Source organism: Harpia harpyja, chromosome 7, assembly GCF_026419915.1.
Source record: "Harpia harpyja isolate bHarHar1 chromosome 7, bHarHar1 primary haplotype, whole genome shotgun sequence".
Taxonomy (NCBI): Eukaryota; Metazoa; Chordata; class Aves; order Accipitriformes; family Accipitridae; genus Harpia; species Harpia harpyja.
Window position 1 is genome coordinate 38,977,836 of NC_068946.1, and position 21,646 is coordinate 38,999,481.

The 21,646-nt window shown below is 47.1% G+C and overlaps 1 protein-coding gene across 2 annotated transcripts in view; it reads right to left on the bottom strand.

Moving 5' to 3' along the window:
• The window catches only part of LOC128143906 (unconventional myosin-X-like), a 98,064-nt gene that overhangs the window by 65,214 nt on the left and 11,204 nt on the right, over positions 1-21,646 (bottom strand). The window contains exons 2-6 of one of the 2 annotated variants that reach the window (XM_052791862.1): positions 17,183-17,281; positions 11,385-11,543; positions 5,239-5,426; positions 4,861-4,995; positions 95-213 (exon numbers count right to left, since the gene is read on the bottom strand). In XM_052791862.1, the coding sequence (XP_052647822.1) occupies positions 95-213; positions 4,861-4,995; positions 5,239-5,426; positions 11,385-11,543; positions 17,183-17,281 (700 nt within the window). The remainder of the gene's footprint in view (positions 1-94; positions 214-4,860; positions 4,996-5,238; positions 5,427-11,384; positions 11,544-17,182; positions 17,282-21,646) is intronic. The other variant, XM_052791864.1, reaches the window with a different exon arrangement.

Sequence of the window (21,646 nt, forward strand, 5' to 3'; positions counted from 1 at the left end):
AGTGATGAGGGATTTCCTGACCCACTCTGAGCTCTTCCTCATCTTCACTGGCTCCATTCCATTTCTGGTCCACTGAAGAAAAGGATACAATCAGTTACTCGGCCTCCCTGGATGTGTCCATGTTGAGAGAAGTGCAGCTGGATGAACTTGCCAAAGCGGCTGGAGTTGTTGTTATAAACTGTCTTGGCATTTCCAAAAGCCTCCAGAATGGGGCTGCAGAAACAACGCAATGAAGATATGATTGGTGATGGGATACTATTAAAACAAAGCATGTACCCAGCCTTTTGCCACTTGTACAGCGTGCACCAGACTGGACAAGCAGGAGGAGCTCAAGGGCAAGGAAGGATGGCAAGAGCAATTTAGCATGCTGCTAGATAAATTTTAAACCTTTGGGATTGGAGTTAATTAAATCAGTCCCCAATCAGTATGGGCAATTGGTGTTCACACTGTCAAGGGCATTCCCCACCAATGTGGCTTCAGGAAATGAAAGGTGGCAAGACCCAGCCAGGTTGTGTGCTTAACACAGCAGCATCCCATGAAACAGGCTTGTATTTTTTTCAGGATTTTCAGAAGCATCGGACGTATAGGGCAAACACCCTGTAGCTTTAAACCACATACTTTGTTTCTGCTTCTACCTTTGAAAGAGAAGACGGTATAAGCCACCTCTTAAAATTACGGGCAAACATTTTCAAACTAAGAAACAAACATAGTACTAAACTGATTTGTTTGGTGCTGAAATTTGATACTGGAACACACAAGCCCTTGTTATTTAAATCTTGCTTAGGTTGATACAAGCCACATGGTTTCCAAGTAGAGGGACTGTACACACACTATAGATTTGAAAACTTCATTCTGAAAGCACCACATCATCCCCTTCAGGAAAAAAAATTTTGCAAAAAAATCTATCACCAAACTGCAGATGGGTGATGAATTGAAGACTTTTGTCTCCTGGTCACCTTCCTGTCTTCAGGAGGCTCATTCAACACGGAAAATAGTGAGTTAAAATGCAGCTTGGTTCTTGCTCCACAGAACAGTACAAGGGAAAAGCCTAAACCATTCAAACTGATACGCTGGATCCAGGATTAAAATATTCATTTTTGCAATGTAGCCAATTCTAAAATAATCTGAAGGCCCAACAAGCAAGGAGTCATAGAGTTGCTACAAGAACAGCCTGTATGTGGTCATGTTTAATTTTAAAACATACATAGTTTTTAACAAAAATTATTGCCGTTACTACCCTGAAAAATACTGGCTTTTTAAACATCTCCATCGATCTACTGTGTGGTTCCACTGGAGGCAGGGGCAGATACAGGATTATTCACAAGTTAATAATTATTAACATGACAAATAATTACAACTACAGATAGCGCTGGAGTTTGCTGAAAGCTTGAGGCCTTGCAAGTGAGAGCTGTGGTTGTGGGAAGGGCCCAACAACCTTCAGGAAACTTCAGGCAGTATTTTCCTAATTTATCTCTTGAAAATATCACTTTAAAGAAACAACAGCATAGAAATGAAATTGCTCTGTTATAATATGTTACAACCATAGAAATCTCAGTCATAGAAATCTGTGTGCACAGATCCGGAAGAAAGTTCCTTGCCGTGGAGAATTTGAATTCCAAGACCCAGACCTCTGAAACAAGTATGTAAATAAGGACATTGCACAGGAATGTCCCACTGAGCACACCAACGCCATGAATCAACAAAAATTAATGGGGACAACCAGAAAAAGGGAGAACAAGGTTATGTTATATGACCACCACAGTTGCAGTGAGAGTGCAGTAACCAGCCAGCCAATCTTTATGGCTCTAAATCATGTTAAATTAGATAAGCAAAGCACAAGGAAGTATCTTTATAGTTTAGTTTGGCAACGGGCTCATGCACATGATTGCGGAAGTCTTTCAGGGATGGGGGAGGAAATAGGCACGTGGGTGTCTGAGGCTGGCGGCAGCTGCAAGGCAGAGCGGTGGGTGAGCTGGTACAGCCAGCAATGCGGGTGGGTGCGTGGGCCAACCAAACTGCCCGCGCCAGCAGGCACATCCCAACGCGGCATTTGATGCAGCAGCGAACTGCACAAGGCAGAGTGGCCCATCAGGAGGGTGATGCTGGCTGCTTGGCTGGATGTGGGCAGGGTGTGTTGCAGGACTCGAAACGACAGGAAGCAGTTTCAGCAGGGCAGCAGAAAGCGAAGCCTGGATTTTAGAAATACTGCAACTTATGCAGGTTCAGGACTCAGAGGCATAGCCGAAGACAAAAAAGCAGATTCGAAAATTACAGGGATGAGTAACAGGAAAGGTGGCTATGCTGTCAGCAGTGTCACCCAACACGGAGAAGGGAGCTTCAGAGTGAAACAAGCAAGAAAATAAGCTGAGAGGAAAGTCAGCAGAATTTTTAATGGACTGATGGATATTTTCAAGAAGGAAAACAGACCAAATCAACAGTGCCAAGGAAGTTTTCAGAGCCTGATTTCTGAGAAATACACCAAACACGAATGTTACAACACACAAGCAAATGATAGAAAGCTGACATAACGCTTTGTTTATAAAGCTGTCTGAAATGGAGAGAGAATCCAGCATTGTTCCTGGGTATGCACTGGGGCGCAAGGATGAAAATCTGCCATAAGCTAACCCAAGGAGGGCCACTGGCAGAGCAAGTGAAGCTGAACTGCAAACATGAGGTAGACTTGTTAGGAGTGGTAGCAGCTTCTGGCTCTGGGCCAGGTCTTCAGCTTCTCTTCTTCAGGGAAAAGGTGACAAATCAAATTCTCCTGCACTTGCATTGCAATAGCTCACGTAGCACTAGAAATGTACACAAAACGAGTTGCAAGCTCTTACTCCACCTCACAGCTGGGGATCTTGCAGACTCAGGAATCACCTACCTACCATCGTAAGGTTTCTGGATCACAGTCAAGTTACCACTTAACTGCTAAGTGGGCTTGAGCCTTCTAAGCCGCTTGCCTTAGAGCAGATTTTGCAGATCTTGAGTCATGACTGTATCGCGCTTAAGAGCTTCTTCCAATTTGCCAACGTTCCTGGTAAAATCTGCACATCTCCAAAGGATAAATCATCCAACAACGGTCTCTTGAGCACCAGGTCCAAAGGCAGCAATGCTTCTGCTCAGTGCTGCTCTGCTTATAAGGATCCTAAAAACCGCAGTGCTCTTGCAGCTGCCACATTAGACACCGCATGTCTGCTTAGGCTATTTTCACCACAGTTACTAGTAACTATTTTGCGTCACCGTCTTCCAGGAAACATTCCTTCTCTCTACTCTCTGGGCCCTGAAATGCACCACTTGCGTGAGAGTCACTTTTACACAGATGGTTCAAAGGATTCCAGCCTATTACACAACTAGATCCTGTTGCAGACATCTGATTTACTCCTCTGGAGGTTTCTGCAACTATCACAGGCTCAAACTGGGACCAACCTGCAGCCTCGCCCTTGACCAGTACTGATCTGCAAGACCCCCAGCAAGGTCCTCCAATCACTGGCAAGACAATCTCGTGCTGGGGAATTTTTGTTTAATTTAATTTAATTTATTAAATAGCATTCAGGTGTTAAGAAAAAGGAGGACAATAAAACAGACACTTAAGTAAACTTCTTTCCTTCATCTTCCCAAGGCTTACCTGAAAGTCAAACACCTATTGCCCTCCTTTTCTTAGCCTCAGCTTCCAATTTCACCTTAGGTCACAACCAGTCCCTCGCAACTCCCCCCACAAGGCAGCGGGCAGCGCAGGAGGCTGGGGCGACACACATTGTTGCTCTTCGCTTCCTTGTTTTCTCTGCTGCTCTTTGCCTCTTACTGGTTTTCCTCAGCTGCACTTTGCTTCTTCAGGTTTTCCTGACACTTTTTTCCTTGGTGTCCCTCTTCCAGCGTGGGTCACCTGTGGGCCACGGTCCCTCAGGGGTGTCCCTGCCCTGGCACAGGTCACGGTCCCTGAGAAGTGTCAGGGCCTCCTTTGGCATGAAGGGTCGCCCACAGACCGCGTGTCCATCCCCTCATGGCTGCCAGTTTCTTTCCCAAACACGTTTGGTCCGGGTGCCAGGCGCTTCCCTGCCTGCCCGATGGCTCGGCGAGGTTTTGGCGGGTGATGGTTATTCCCTGGTGCCAGGTCCAGCTGAGACCAGCTCTGACCAGCCCGGGGCCTCCTCCCACACAAGCCCTGCTGCAGCCCCCCAGCAAACCTTCTCGCTCGTGTCCCTTACAGCTCCCATGGAAGTTTCTCAATGAAATCACCTGTCTGGACAGCAAGAGAGCTGCAAGGACCTCTGAGAGCAAGACACACCGGTGGCCTGAAACAAATGGACGCCGGGGGAGAGAGCAGGGGCTAAAGGAGGAGACCAGGAGCCAGAGCGTGACAGAGACACTACAAGCACAGCCACAGCCGAGAGCTGTGGGAGACGGGGGTGACCTGGGACAGCCAGGAAGGGACGTTGCCCACGTCCCCTCCAGCCGCTGCCATAAGAGATGTAGAGTTGGAAAGAGGGACAGCGCGGTGACGTGCAGGTGAGCTCAAGGGTGCAGCTGGGCAGGCACAGCGGATGAGTTACTGAAGGAAGGAGAAATCCCAGCCTTGGCTAGAGCATTAATTCTCCGGCTGCCACGCACACCCTGCACTGCTATTGGAAAGAAGCCTAATTCATCCATGGGCAGCTGGGAGAGCAGCCAGCATGAGGCGTCCCAGTGAGACTGTGACCGCATTTCCCTGACGCGACACCGTTCAGCTGCATGATCCTCACTGCCCAGGTTTGGCTCCATCCACAGCCCAGCTGCCCAGAAGGCAGTGCCCCTGCCAAAGGCAGGCTGCCCCAGCACGCTGGCGTCTGCAGGGATGGGGCCCCGCACGCTCGTGAGGGTGGACCGTACCTGCTTTCCAGGATGGCTTCTTCCACATGAGTGCTCTTCTCAGACGCAGGGGCCCCGAGGGAGGTCTGGCTCATGGCTGACAGAAATTTCAGCAGCAACTTGGTGCTCTCAGTCTTTCCAGCTCCACTTTCTCCGCTGTTAAGAAAAAACATGCATTTCATTCACAAATCCAGGACAGGCAGAGCTAATGACCATCCCACCCGCGGCAGAGAAGTGATCTCCAGGAATAAACACGTGGCATCTCCACTGTGGCAAGCAGGGATCAGGCAAAGGGTAGGGAGGATGGTGCAGATATTTAGGCAGATGTCATTGCAAATGGAGCAGCAGGAGCAAGGCATGTAATGCAGTCCGGGAGTAGCCGGTTCTCCCATTTCTAACCTTATCAGAACACACTGGCTGTCATGACGCTTCCACAAGCAGCAGTAGCACTCGTTAGCGGTGGCGAAGATATGGGGAGGCAGCTCACCCAGGCGGTGCTGTCTGTACAGGTCTATGGCATCCACACCATACAGACCAGGGATGGGTTTGTAGGGATTTACTGATGCCAAGATGGAACCAATGTTTGTCTAGGGGGAGAAAACAAAACACAGCAAGGAAATAAAGCTCCTGAAAAAAAAAAAAAATCACGACAAACCCAGACCCTGAAGTAATTCATGGTGAAGAGAGAAAGCCTAAATAAGGAAGTTGGGCTTCAGCAGAGCTCCCCAATTTGGCAAAGAATGTCAAACCCCAGGGCAGGGGCTTGCACGACTGGGTATGAATGAGGCAGTTTGAATTTCGCTGCTTTACAATAAAGTGTTCTTAGTCTGTTGTCTTTGCTAAATTAAGCTTACACAATTTAAAAACATGAAGCCATCTTCATACCCAGCTACCGCGCACTGTGCTTGAAGCTGAAAAGCAGAGCCAGGACTGAAGGAGTGTCAGGAGATACCTTCAATGCCCCTACCCACAGTCTTAAGTGGAGGGTGCTTGGCAGGGTTCAAGCACCTCCTGAACAAGGAGGTGGGATACAGAGACACACACACACACACATATGCGTGAAGAGCCATTAAAATGTATTATTTTTCTTCTGCTGAAAAGTGCTGTTTGGAGCAGCTTCAATCATTTGTTAAGCCAAATAAAAATTGACAGCTGAAGATGAAGTTCAGGATTTCAAGTCAAAACATTTCTACATTTTCTAAACATTTTATTTTGAAATATTTATTTTGAAAAACTCACAGTTCAAGAAAAGAGTAAGATTTAAAATAAAATACCCAAAGCCCAATACTGAATTTCAAATGTATTCTTTTGTGAAGTCAGAAGGAAATTAATTTGGGGTTTTGGGGCATTACTTTTTCAGTTCAGCCAACCAGCTCAAATCCAGTTAATCTCAGAGCTGCAGTTCAGAGCAATGGTGCCACCTCTTTCCTAACAATGGCTTTGTAATATGATCAACATCCAGCTTAAATGCTGCTGCTGGTGTGGTGGCCTCCTTCACAGGGACATCTTGGGCTGCTCTACTCCAGAAATACCCTTTCTTAGATTGCTGCAGTAGGTGCCAAGCTTTGTGGCTAGGGACAACATCCAGTATTATTTCCAAACCATGAACTACGAGTCAGCACATACATATGCAAGGATTTGCATGCATCCATTGAGAAGCTGTAAATGAAGCACTTGGTGACAAGAAAGAGGCCTGCTTTCTTCCTGCCAAATGAAATCTGGGGCCATACTGCAATGCCAAGCTCTGAAGCCCAAAGCCAGACTGATAAGATGTTGTAGTCACCAAAATATTTAAGACTCATTTATTAAAGCAGCAGTCAGAGATCATCAGGGGAAAAAAAAAATCACCTAGGCCTAATTGCATTATCGGTATGAACAGGCTAGCATGGAACAAGTCCTGAGGACGCTCTGACATGGACCTTTGTGGGCAGAAATACAATTCACCAGTGATGAAAGCAATGAGCAAGCAGATGATGTTTGGCAAGACAGGTAGGAGGAAATAGGAAAGCACTGAGAGAGAAAACATGGATCGGGAAAAAGCACTCTACAAGCAGTTGAACAACAGACATTGCCCAGAGACTACAAGACAGAGATGTCCATCCTAACACTTCTCCCAGACCTTCACAGCATTTTTTCCCTCTCAGATGTTTCATTTTGCGTTTCCCACTCTAGTTTCAGCTCTCCCAAGGAACAGAGCTCGCGCTGCAGTCCTTTCCAGAACTTCTTCCACTACAGCCATCTCTTTCAAAGATGTTTTTAGGAAATTTTTCGATCTCCCAATTGCAGTCTCCTCATCACCTGCAGTCCCTTATAGACAATTTCTATCCACAATTTTTAATAGCAGTAGCATCCATGCATCAACCATGTACGTACCAGCCACTCTATTAGCAAGGAGTGATCGTCCCCAGAGAACTCTGTAGAGCAGGACAAGCCATGCGTGGCATGTCTACTTCTCAAGACAATAGAACCTACTTGGGTGGTTAGGCACAGCAGAGCTAGGGACAGCACAAAATGTATCAGTATAGCCCCTGGCTCATTTATACATCACTCACATTATGTTGGGTCTACTTTTACTAAGGGATACAGGAATTGCAGGAATGAAGGGGGAAGATGCACTCCTAAAAGCTGCAGGCTGTTGCTGTGCTTACATAATTTCCTTAAACAGTTTGGTAGAACTTGAATAGTATTTCTTTGGAAATCAAAAGATACTATTGAGATTGTCAGTATTCCTGTAGCAAATTAATTATGGGTACCACACCAGTCTAGATATACTGTTACCTGCACTCCCCGACCAGAAAGGATCCCCTTTAGGAGCTCGTGGTAGGATGCCCCAGGCATACAGCTCAGAACTGCACTGCCCTTTTTCACAGCAGTTGTCCACTTCACATTCTCAGCTTTCCATCCTCTCATTAATTTTTATTATTATTTATTATTATTTTTAACACTAGTTACCAGTATTCCAGGTTACCCATTCCTTCAGGTGAATTTGTTTTCCAGAAAATGATGGTATTTCTCACCTGTTTCTGATCTCTCTGATTTCCTTCCAAATATATTTGGCCCTGAGTGATAGGCATAACTCCTCTCAGTGCAGCTTCATCTGCAACCCTAGCCTACTATGTTCTATTTGTGGAGACCATTGAGGATGATATTAAATGAACTCAAGCCCTGTAACATTCATGGTATTCACAGATCACTGCAAGTCATTAGGTGGCACTACAGCTGACATTCCCAATTTCTGCTTAACTGAAAACTATATGCAGCTGGGCTATGGCATAAACTAATAGTGATAAGGTAACTGCAATATTAATGTCTGCAGTGCAGAAATGTAAAACAGCACTTGTACGGTTTGATGTCCTCCAGGTCAGACACTGCTTAAACATATTCCCAGATACAGTCCCACTGTGGTGGGTTGACCCTGGCTGGACACCAGGTGCCCACCAAAGCCACTCTATCACTCTCCCTCCTAAACTGTACAGGGGAGGGAAAACATAACGAAAGGCTCACAGGTGAGGATAAGAACAGGGAGATCACTCAGCAATTACTGTCACAGGCAAAGACTCATTTTTTCCCCAAGATTTGGGGGAAAAAATTAATTTAATTTCTTACCAGTGAAATCAGAGTAGAATAATGAGAAATAAAATCAAATCTTACACCACCTTTCCCCCCCCACCCCCTTCTTCCTAGGTTTAACTTTACCTCTGATTTTCTCTACCTCCTCCCACCCAGCGGTGCAGGGAGACAGGGAATGGGGGTTGCGGTCAGTTCATCACACCTTGTCTCTGCCGCTCCTTCCTCCTCAGGGGGAGGACTCCTCACTCTTCCCCTGCTCCAGCGTGGGGTCCCTCCCATGGGAGACAGTTCTCATGAACTTCTCCAACATGGGTCATTCCCACAGGCTGCAGTTCGTCATGAACTTCTCCAGCGTGGGCCTCCTGCAGGGTCATAAGTCCTGCCAGAAAACCTGGTCCAGCGTGGGCTCCTCTCTCCATGGATCCGCAGGTCCTGCCAGGAGCCTTCTCCCGCGTGGGCTTCCCACGGGGTCACAGCCTCCTTCGGGCACCCACCTGCTCCAGCATGGGGTCCTCTCTCCCCGGGCTGCAGGTGGATATCTGCTCCACCGTGGACCTCCCTGGGCTGCAGGGGTACAGCCTGCCTCACCATGGTCTTCACCACGGGCTGCAGGGGAATCTCTGCTCCGGCGCCTGGAACATCTCCTCCCCCTCCTCCTTCACAGACCTGGGGGTCTGCAGGGTTGTTTCTCTCACATATTCTCACTCCTCTCTCCAGCTGCAGTTGCTGTTGTGCAGGGTTTTTTTTCCCCTTCTTAAATATGTTATCACAGAGGCACTACCACCGTCGCTGACAGGCTCGGCCTTGGCCAGTGGTGGATCTGTCTTGGAGCCAGCTGCCATTGGCTCTATCAGACATGGGGGAAGCTTCTAGCAGCTTCTCATGGAAGCCACCCCCCTGCAGCCCCCCCGCTACCAAAACCTTGCCGTGCAAACCCAATACACCCACTCAAGGAGGGGCTTACAACCCTTCACTGAGGGGTTCTTCCCAGTGCTGAGCATGTTACAGAAGTCAGGCCCCTTCATAAATCTCAAAAAAATTCAGGTCTGAGATGCACAACTGACACTCATGCATTATGCACAGGCAAAAAATGACATCATGTTTAAACTTTAACATGTTTACACCTGGATGGAGAAGGCACAGAACTAATGCTGAATAGAAGAAGGAATGGCATATGAGAGCTAGAGGAAGGGCTTAAGGAGATATGGCTGCTGTGACACTGTAACGGTGCTGGTGCTGTGGCAATTCTGGTGCAAGGCACAGACTGAAAAGGGAGAGGATCCTGCCTCACATTGCAAAGCGTGAGGAAGAAGAAACAGGAGGAATATACCCAAATGGGCAAAGAGCTGCACAAACACATAGCACATGTCAAACACAGGTCAGGAAGAGCAGCAAAGACAAGGGCCATCAAAAGAGTGCGTGCATGTGGGTACTGCCACAGGATCACAAGGCTGTGTTGACAGACAACAGGCAAGGGAGTCTACAGCAACAAAAAAGAGAATCTGCAGTATCCTCTGCATGCCAGTGCAGTAGATGGTTCAGAAACAGGGTCACTTTATTGATCATTTCCTGGAATACAGGTGCATATGGTTTGGTTGCCTTGGTAACAGTTGCTATGCAACACAGAGATTTACATTTTTCCTGTCATAATCTGAAAAACTCTGGGTGCTGTCCTGGTTTCAGCTGGGATAGAGTTAACTGTCTTCCTAGTAGCTGGTACAGTGCTATGTTTTGAGTTCAGTATGCGAAGAATGTTGATAACACTGATGTTTTCAGTTGTTGCTCAGTAGCATTTAGACTAAAGTCAAGGATTTTTCAGCTTCTCATGCCCAGCCAGCGAGAAAGCTGGAGGGGCACAAGAAGTTGGCACAGGACAGAGCCAGGACAGCTGATGCAAACTGGCCAACGGTGTATTCCATACCATGGGACGTCCCATCTAGTATAGGAACGGGGAAGTGGGGGCAGGGATTCACCGCTCAGGGGACTAGCTGGGTGTCAGTCGGCGGGTGGTGAGCAATTGCACTGCGCATCATTTGTACATTCCAATCCTTTCATTATTGCTGTTGTCATTTTATTAGTGTTATCATTATCATTATTAGTTTCTTCTTTTCTGTTCTATTAAACCGTTCTTATCTCAACCCACGGGTTTTGCTTCTTTTCCCGATTTTCTCCCCCATCCCACTGGGTGGAGGGGGAGTGAGTGAGCGGCTGCGTGGTGTTTAGTTGCTGGCTGTGGTTAAACCACGACAGGTGCACATAAGCATGGACAAGCAAGGTAAGAGTAAAGCAAGGTAAGGCAGTCTTTGTAATATATCTTCCTTGTCCTCTCCAAGTTTCAGCAGAGCATGCTGCCATCCCAGCACTCCAGGGATGCCTCATCCCAGGTGTGCTTTCCCTCACAAGTCCCTTTCCTGACACTTGCATCACTCCCAAGGGTCCCAAGAGAGAAATCCAGAGATGCTTTGAGTATTCGTCTGTGCAAGGAGAGCAGAGCAACTCAAAAAAGCCAGAACTGCATATAAAAGCAGAAGAATTAGGCAACAGGTTTGCTTTCCTAGTTTTGTTGAGCAGTAGCTTCATCCAGATCAGGAGGGACACTCAGCAACCACCTGTGTACTCTGCACTTTCCAGTCTGCTCGGCCATATAAACCTCTAAACAGCAATAATGGGGAATCTGGGGAACGTGACTGCCAGCCTGTAAAACACGGATGTTGATGGAGGATACAGAGCTGCACAACTACCACAAAACCTAGAGGTGAACGTTCATGTTTTAGAAGTTCTTCTATAGATGTAAAGAGGCCCCTCTGGTAGGGGTAGCATCTCACAGGGCTGATAAAGCTGGCAAGGCAGAAAAAAACTCCATTTCTATTCTCAGGAAACAATGCTAAACTTAGTCTCTCACATGCAAAGTGGCAGCCCCGAAGCTAAACAAAAATCATTAGCCAGAAGGGCTGCGGCCCAGCTTGAGCACTTACATAGATGTTACCCTGTTGGTAGCGCTGGTGCAGGTTAAGCAGGATGGCAGCTTCATGCAGATCTCCCAGAATGGACATGTCTTCTACTCCATCAATGCTGGTCTGGTGCATTGGCAAAACCTTTTCTCTGGAAAGGGAGGCCTTAGGGTACTGGAACACCTGGAAGAATGGGGAGAAGGACGAACAAGCTCATGACACCTGGGCACATGGCCTGATTTCCTACCAGAAACATGCCCCCTTCCACAGCTTTGTACTTCAGCACTGGAAAAGGAAATTAATAAGGCACAGATCTGCTCCCTATTTTTATAGTCATTATTCCATTCCTGTTCCTTCCTATTTGAGGTCTCTGGCCAGAAACCACACAGCACACTCCCTTCTTTTGCTACAGAGTCAATCCCTCACCTTCACTACTGTCAGGGACAGATCAATGCAAGGTTACTCGATTTTTACTGAAATCAACTTAGCAGGAGCAGGGCACCAGCTTCCAGCTGCGCTAGGCTGGACAGGTATTACACACTGCACTCATGGCTGTGAATAATGACAGCAGCTGCTCCCAAGAGACCAGGAACAGTCTTTCACAAAAACACAGGTGGGATCATGTCTCTGACTGTGGAAAGGTTGAGGCAAAGCATATTCACATTCCATGTTTGGCCCTGCACTCTCCATAGGAGCAGCCAGAGAGTGTCTGGGAGAGGTTGTCATGTCAAGAGCAAAGGAGAGCAAAGCAGATGAGAAGGCAAATAAAGTAGTGACATCCCGTGTGCATGCTGGCATGTATGTGTATGATGCAGCTTTAAAGTGTTTGTACAGTGACAGCTATTAACTTCTATCACTGCTCTGGGAAGTACCTACTTCTTTCTTCTCTATGCAATCGCACTCTTCTTGCCTCAATTGCTGCATCCTTCTTCCTGCTAGAGCTTCCTCCTCCTCAATAACCCACTCTTCAGCTATCGGGTCATTTTCTTCACCCCCTTTCAACACAGCTGAGATTATGTGACTGTTCCCCTCCACCACAGCCACATCCCAGCCTTCCTTTCCTCCTCCTCAAGCACGATGCTGGCATTTCACAAAAGTTATTTCAGTTGCTTCCCACTCTTGGATTCAACCATGTGCCATCTCCCACCCAGCATCCCAAGCTGCACTGGATGGTAAGACCCAAGATAGACAGATGGGAGAGTTCATACAGGCGGCATGGAGAACCAAACTGGCCCACAGTAATCCTTCCAAACAAACTTGGGCTTTTCCTTCCCTTCTGGGGCTCTAGCGTCTACCTCATTTCCAACCCTGCTTGTCAGCCCTCCCAGGTGCCAGCAAGAAACTGGTGGACTCCGTAGAGAATGAACCATGATCTATAGTGTTGATCTAACTGGTTTCTCCTGACTGCTTTCTTGGAGTCCTCGGGCTGCCGTAGATGCTAGGGAGAGGCCAGCCACGCAGCTGCAGGCTGAAGACAGAATGAGGTCACCCTGCCCCCTCCAGCGATCCACCCTTGCAAGTCCCTTGCAGGGCACTCGCTGCTGCAGCGCATTGCAGGTGCCCGGCGATCATCCCTTCTCAGCTCTAAGCCTGCACGCTTGCCAGTGCAGGGAAGGAATAACCTGGCACAGGATCCCTTCATGAGAGCCCCACAATGCCTGCGAAAGCCTGCACAATCGAAACAGCAGCTCTGTTCCTGGAGGGAGCTGGGGAGGAGAAGCAGGCTCACTTCCCCAGATGGATTCACCCCGGGTCTGCCCAGTAACACCTAATGTGACATGGACTCGGTCTCTTCCACTAGGAGACTGCCCCACAGCCCAATTTTCTCACCAGCCAGGAGGCTTTCAAAAATACATAGTTCATGTTCATGAACAGCATAGAATAAAGCCCACTCAAGCATACAGGCCCTCTCCAGACCTCTCTGGTCTTCTCTGCACCACTTCTGCACCTGGGTATCAGAGAGGTGTGACTCTGCCAGCAGCAGGACCCCCACTCTGCAAGCATGGCCCAAAGAAAACACATCAATTTTTTTTTTCTCTTCTTCAGAGCAGAGGCCTCAGGCACTTCCACAAAAGAACTGAGGGAGCAGGATGGGAGAATGCGACAACTAAATTCAGGGGAGAGTACAAGCTGCAGATGCACAATATGAACTGGCCTCTGTCAGGAGCAAAACCACTACAGCACTTTCAAACCATGAGGCAGCAAACCACCCTGGCTATCTCTTCTCTGCTGACTTGGACAAATTTTGGAAGGGGACAAGACCAAAACAGTATGACATGATCTTTCCTTACATTTGCCTGACACTTACTCATTTACCAATGCATTGTCAGCACTTGTGGCCATTTGGGCCAGAACATTAAGAAAACATCTAGGGAAAAAGCTGAGTGGACAAGTGTCCCAAAAGATACTGGGTGGTTGGCAGCACCTCTGCCAAGAGGCTGCTATGCATGAAAAATAACTGTGTGATGGGTCAGAGCTTGTTTACTTGCTCTCGTAGACAACACAGGAGAAAGACCCTGAAGAGCAACAGGGGCCCTAAATACACAAGTGAATGATTAGTAGGGATTAGATCATCACCTGTTAAACCTGTCTTGAGCTGCCTGATTGGGGTTATTCAGTCATCCCTCTCTCAAAAAAAATCTGATCCAGGTTTCTCAAAGAATTAAGCAGGTGTTCCTGCAGGACGGCAGCAAAGGTCAGTTAGGAGCATTGGCTCTGGTACCCTCTGGACAGAAACACTGCAGAGGTGAAATATACTCCCTGGAGGAGTGGTCTGATGCCACACTGACACCCTAGGGGAGCCCAAGATGTCACCTGTCTGTCCCTGAGGCTGGGGGGGTTCACCAAATACCCTTGCCCACCACTGCACCCCTAGCAGCTCACCCTTCCTCAGGCAGAGACTGGGGCCTCCAGCCCCACTGAGATTTGGGAGGTGAGGTCTCTGTGCCTCTGGAAGGCACTTGTGGCATGCAGGAGAGGTTTCAGGCCTTCCCTGGCACTGGGAGAGAGTCGACTTTTAATCTGTCCTCTGCCCTTCAGGGTAGAGACAAGTTTCCAGTCTTTGTATCACCAACAGGCTGCAGGGATCATCCGGGGTCCTGGAGACAGACATGTGGTGGTTTTTTGTTCCCAAGATTGTATCAGAGGGGTTTTCCCCAATGAGCTCTGAGGTTTGAGACACAAACATGACGCAAACATGATGACCCTCCACCCTTTCCCACCTCCAGCCACCCCAGTAAAAAGGCTCTGGTTACCCCACTCCCCACCTCTGGACCCCTCCAGCAATCTGCCAGGAGAACAGTTTGGAGGAACATCCTCCCCATCATCCTGTTCCAGGTAAGGTAAGCCAGGCTGGCTTCAGCAGCTTGCACTACTGAGCTGAATATGATGGCTGATTTTGCCTGAAGCAAATGAGAACACAGACAAACTGATCTCTCAGCAGAGCTGCCTCTGGAATATCCCTTTCCCAACAAGTTAACACTTAAACAGAAAGTTACAGGTGCTAATAAGCAGATCTTTATTATTTGGGAAGGAAAACCATCAGCTTTCAGTCTAATTACAAACAAGCCATCAAATACCACACAGGCACCTCACAAGGCAGTCAAAGATTTCTACTTTCTCCCCAGTGATAAACTGATTTTGTCTCAGATTTAGCCCACAGACAGAACAAAATGACCAGGACTTTCTCCAAGCCCCTGCAATGGTCAGGAATAAACCAAAACCTGGCCAGCACACAGGCCAAGATGAGGATTGCCAACCCTGCTCACCAGGCTGAGCAAGGGGGAAATGATTCCTTCTCAACCACAAATCCATCCATTAGCACAACCCTGAGCACATGAGCAAAGCTCCCACCTGGCATCTAAGTTATGTTTCTCCATAAAGCATTTGGCTGGTCTGTCTGGACTGTGGTTTCCAATCTTGTGTTTCATAAGTGTCGGCTCCTCCTTTCCTCCTAGGAAGTCACATTTCTGATGGATTTGTTGCTTGAGGTGTTTTTAAGGAAGTGGAAACAAATGGCGAGAGCTCTGAAGCATGACTGGACTTCTTACCTCAGAGCTGCAGGGATGCTGGGCCACAGCAAACATGAGAACACTAGATTTAGGGATCCTAAAATCAGAGGGCTCAACTGGCCCATCCAACCCAAAGTAAAGTGAAGATGTTCTCATCCAAGTTTTCACCCGGGGTAAGACAGCCAGTCCCTCCTACAGTTATGAAGCAATGAAGGCAGCAGGCATGGGAAGCACACAGGGCAGCTATTGTGGAGGGCACTGAATAAAGCAAGCCCTTTAATGATCACCATGTGCTTTTTCTGCATAAGCCATAAAGCACATGCTCCTTCAGCCTAGCAGTTTCTTCTTTCATGGAGGAAAAAACCCAAATTCAGCTTATTTTAGACCTGTGACTCCACCCAACATTATCCTGTGTACCTTTTCTAGCATGGACACAGGCTGGCAGTGGGTGCACCCACTCGGCTGGCTCTATGGTGGGATTTCTGGTGTCCTTTCAGAGGTGCCAGGTGGGTTTGGAGGATTTTCCAAGGCCACAGCAGCGTATCAGAAGAGACAGGAGCAAGTCTGGGAGAGTCACAGAAGTACTCACCATTTGTTGATCCTCCACAGGCTGCTGCATTACTTGTGATGAATGCCCCTGTGATCTCTTAAAATGAGTTAGTGACTATCCAACACTCCCCAAGGAGGCAACTCCTCAAGAAAATATTTGAGAGACTCGAGTAACCAGATGGAAAACCTATGTGTCTGCTAGGTGTTTCTGTCTCTGAGAAACAAATCAGGCTCTTTGAAAAGGGATGATGGTTTGAAATCTAGCCCTTTCAAAGCAAGACTGAAAAATATGACAGTCCTACCACTGACTCCACAAGCTGGAGTCCTAAATCCCCTTTCCCCTTGTGCCCTCCTTTGTTTGCCAGGTAAGAGGCTGAAAAAACCTGTCAATTTTCTGTAACAAAGAAGCTGCCTGCAGAGCACCGGTCACCAAAACGGCTGAGCAGATCTAACTGCTCACTGCTGGAGGGCACAGCCCTGCCCATTTCCCCATCCTCCTCCCAGCGCAGGCACCAGTTTGAGTCACCAAGAACCTCAGTGAAGGCAGTGAATAGTTTTCCCAGGGTTAGGGAGCAGAGCTGACTCATTGAGGACTTGGATGATCCCCAGAGGTCCCTTCCTACCAATATTAATCCATGAGCACTGTGGCAGGCATGCCAGAGAACCACAAGGAGCACAGGGCTGGAAATAGGGCAGGAAAGAGGCTTGTTCCTATTGCTGGCAGAGGGCTCTGCTCTCAGAGGAACTCAGCCGACTTGTTGACCTGTCCTACGCATAGCTGCTGCACTTACACTGCTGACTGACACGGGGAGCTCACTTCTACGTGCCCCTGGCACAAAGGGCTGATGGCAAAAGCTGCTGAAGCAGACAGTGGTGAGCACGACAGCCCTTACAGCAGCATGGCTTGCAAGAAGCACATCCTGGCAGAAAGGGCTGCTTAGTTGGTGAAGCTGCCTCCTTCCTAGGTGCATTTTGCCAATATAGTGGTTGTGCTAGGTTGTTAATGCAATTCCTTCAAAGATGGCACGAGAAAAAACAAGCAAAGTGAGGTGGGCAGACAAATGAACAGAAGACAGACAACAATCTTCTCCTTTTAACCTTTGTTAGACCTTTGGCATGGTTTGTAACAGAGCCGGGTCACTTTTCAGACAGAATTGCAGCATTTCAATTGATACGTTTCCTTTTAACGTGAAGGTCACACAAGACCAAGAAGTCCAACTTGCAACTTGGCATAGGCTACAGCCTCATTCAAACTTCACTTACCGTGCCATAATCTGAGGTGAAGAGCACATTTCCATCGGCACATGAGCCAACAGTGCATGGCTGCAGCTGGTCCTGCTCCCGCAGCCATACCCTGGCACCCTGCAAAAAGCAGAAGACCTCCCATTAGAAAGAACTGGAGCCTGTGAGATCTGCACATGGGGTGCAAACACCCAAGGAAAGCTGGGGAAAGCTGCTGTATTCAGAGGCTACTTCCAAGCTACAGCTGCTTAAAATTTTTAAGCAAGTCCTACTTATATTTTCAGAGAAACTGGTTTTGATTTTTCTAACGTAACATGAGAGGAAGAAAAAGCAGTTTTAATCAGCTTCATGTGGAAACCGAAGTAAGGAAACATCAGTTTTTAATGAAAGATACCAACACGCAGAATAGTGGGTTCGACTGTCTAAATATTTTCAAACTTAGAATAGCCGGTCATTAAAAGTCATGCTATAATAACAACAGAAAATGTAAATAAAGCATGTTTACAATTTCATACACCCACACATCATTGTAATTCAAAATGCTTCCAGAAATTATCAGCAACAGCTAAGTAGACCTCACAGAGCTTTGTTTGCCTCTCTTGCAAGAGTTTCCTTCAGTAAATGACATAACTTGCGTGTTTCTCTGATGTATATATGATGGCCCTGATGTATATATAGTTTCACACACACTACAACATTTTAAATTGCTCAGTCTCTCTCAGGACAATCCTGAGCACAAAGGCAGATTTCTGGTAACACATATGTGGAGATCTGCAGGGCAAGCAGATCTCATAGCTTGCCTACCAAAAAAGCGCAGGGGAAATCAGTTTGCTGGATTGGCCTCTTCCGCCCTGCCTGAGACTGTGGGACCTGGTACAAGGGAAAGAGCAGGAGCACAAAGGCAAATCAGGGAGAGCGTGACCTGCAATTACGCAGAATCAGGCATAACGTCACGCCGCATTTCAGTTATTGCAAACTAATCTGTTCCATGTCTTCCCATAGAAATCACATAAACTCTGCTTAGATAAGTATTGAGAAAAAGCCAAAGTGCTGAACTGTTGAGTAACGTTAAGGCCATACTGCTTTTCATCGATTCGCAGACCTACTTTCTTCCTAATTTGTTTTCTGCCCCTAAATTATTGATTATAAAAGCCCTTCCTAGCCTCTTAAACCTGTCAGCACCATTAGCTCTTTGCTTATAGGCTTATTATGTTTGAAGAGATGCAATAGTATTTCTATATTACATTATACAGAATGTGGAACACTAATTCTATTTTTAATGATTTATTTTAGTTTAGGTGGGGTTTTTTAAACTGCTTTAGTCACTTTAAACACTTTAGTACCCTGGATTTTCCTTTTTGTAGAAGATAGGTCTATGGCCCAACCTCCAGCCCTTCCAATAAAGGAACTGGTTTTAATGACATTAAAAAGGGCCTACATAATTCTAGTTTTGCTGTTGTGTTCTGCTCTAGAGTTTCCACAGCAGGCAGATTAATTTCCCCTCACCGAGTGAATGAAAAGCACCAGTGCATCTGATCAGTACCTAAACCCAAGTGTGGTGTGTGAAGATCACCTTCACGGCCAGTGAGCAATAGCAACAGAAAGAAATGTTTTCTTATGTTACAGATTCAAGTTTCAAGATCCCAGAGAGCTGGTAAGCAATGCATTGAATACAGATTTTGAGGAACTATAAAGAGGTCTTCATGACATCCTCTTACATTTTCTGAAACTCTTGATGCTTGAGACAAAGTATCCTGAGGCACCTGGGCAAGACATTGCTGTTGAGAAACCATCCATTTCCCAGACCACATTCTGACTATTCTGCATAAACATATGAACAGCAACATGTGTTAGTAGATCATCTTTATGCTGTTTTCACCAAAGGCTCCTACTACCATCACGGTATAGAGCAAAGAGTCAGAAAACAGCAAAGTTGTGTCTGGAGTTCCCAACAGTGGGCTGAAGGAAAGCCTTTTCTAATATACTTGTAAACACTCATTCCCAACAGTGCATTTCAATGCATTCACACACCAGTAACCCAGAAGCACATAGATGAGAGCTTGCACGCAAGCGCAGTTTAATCAGGAGCCAGGCCTGCACACTCCCACGCACACAAGCACACACCCACCCCAGCATTAGCAGTGTGCCACGCTCACAGAACCCTACATGGTCTGTCTGTGGGGACCAGGTTACGCACACTTTCCACTCCCTGAGCTCAGAAATTAGTTTGGAGATAGAGACAGTCAATAATCTGACACTCAAGAGACACCTCATGGGCATGAACACTGTTATTTATTAGGTACCATTTAAAGGAAAAGAAGAGGGGAGACGGACAATAAGACCCGTCTGGTATCTTCAACACCTAGAAATTATCAGAAAGTCCAGACTGACCCAGACCCCTTTCCCAGCAGAAGTCCACATGCAAAAGTAGTAGCAAATAGTTCCAAAAGGAGACCTAGTTCTTTTGTACAATATTGCGCCATTTCCTACAAACTTATGGCAGATCCTTCTGTGTGCTGCTAAGGAGTAGAAGGCAACACAATAAAACTCCCAGGCACTGTGGCATTTCAGCTGCACAGAACTACTTACTTCAGTTTACTTTGATGTTGTAGCTGTTTTTACAACAGCAATTGCCTCTGCCCAGTAGAATAACTGCACCCATTTATGTTGTTTCCAAAACAGAACATCATGCTGAGACAGCCAGAATAGGAACCAGAGAGCAAATAATTATTGTAACTTCTGCCCAGCATAGCCCCCATTTCCTGAAAGGCTGAGTTTGTTTTAGTGCATCTCCTTCCATCAGCCCTTTTTTCTAAACATGAAATTCCCCAAGGAGCCTTGACTAAATACAGAAACAGATGGTGACACCAGAGAGACTGCCCTCACATCACTCCCCTCTCCCCCAATACCATGCATTTCATTGATCAGTTGAAAGGATTAAATTGAGCAGAAAACTTCCAAGAACTGCCAGGCAGCAAGGCTGAACTTCCATGGGAAAAGCAAGGCCAGCAAAACAGAGCACAGCCCAGCGCTGCAGAGCAGCGACCTGCCAGCTCTGGGGGGTCCCAGCTCCCGCAGGCACACAGATGATGGAAAAACCCCTGCTCTCCTAGCACAAGAGTAAAAAAACCCACTCAGTTTTGAAACTCGGATATAGAAGTGCTCACCTGCATCCAGAGACAAAACCGTTTAACAAAATGAAGCAACAAGCAATCACTGCTTTGAAAAGAACACCCTAAAAGACAGCTAAGGGACAGCAGAACAATGACTTTGTGTAACTGCTTTCCACCTAATAAAGCTGGCTGAATACTGATGATACAGTTAACTTGAGCCCCTTATATAGTGAGAATAGCTCATCCCCTCCCAATTCTTCTTTTAACTAGGAGTTTATTAGAGGGGGTATTTTGTTTTTAAGTGGAGCAACAGCAGGTACTGAAAGAAAGACTAAAGTAGTAATGTACCAGAGTTCCTGTATCAAGGGTAGGTCACTTGGATGTTAAACGAACTCTGAGAGACCAGCATCCTCATTCCTATGGCCTCAGTGACATCTGTCCAGGAACTGGCCTTGCCACAAAGCACATAGCAAAGCACAATCCTGAAAACTGATTCCATGACATGGGGTTATAATTTAGAAAATAAAGTTGCTTGCATACCAAAAGCAGTGTTTCATCAGTACTGCCTCACTCCCACACCATGATGTCTTCCACTGTGGACAGTAAACTCTAAGATGTCATTTTTCTCTGTTCACATAACACCTGGCACTTTGGGGTCCTAGACTTGGAAAAAAATAACATTTCCTGGTATCCACGATAGCGAGAAATCAATTGAAGCTACAGATTTCTTTGGCCTTCGGTGCCTTTTTTAGAGCGACTGCTACCAGGGAGTTATCTCTTGCATTCACACACCTGTACCTGCATCTCAGCAGATGCAGTATGCTGTGTCGGCAGGGAAAGGATAAAGGAGATCTTGTACGCTGTACCCCAGGGAAAGGGCGTAGAGGCAGACAAGGAGCGCACAACCCTGACTGCAGAAGCAAGCACCCAGGCATTAAAGCAGAGCGCGTAGCTACCAGCGGGCGCACCCTCCTCATCAGCTATCCAGCTACTGAAGGCAAAGTAAGCTCCAGAGTACAAGAGAGAACTCTGTACCTGCAGGTGTCTTTGCCTCTCCAGAGCATCCCAGCCCAGCAGGAGACACATTTGGGGACTGACATGAGCAAGCCACTGCTCTGCAACTGTACCACAACTCAGAAACAAGTCATCATATCCTGTTCTCTTATTTGTGTAGTCTGGACTGCCCTTGAATCTTCATGTTCCCCCAGGATGTCCTCTCTCTTCTGGAAACTGCTTCTTCCCAGGCACAAGCGAGAACGAGCTGCCCCAGCTGTACAGGATTTGAGGAGACAGTTAGCAGTGCTGCCTCTCTCCAACAGCACTCACATGCCCCATTCCTCCTTGTGCACAAACCTCCATAACTCCCAGGAGT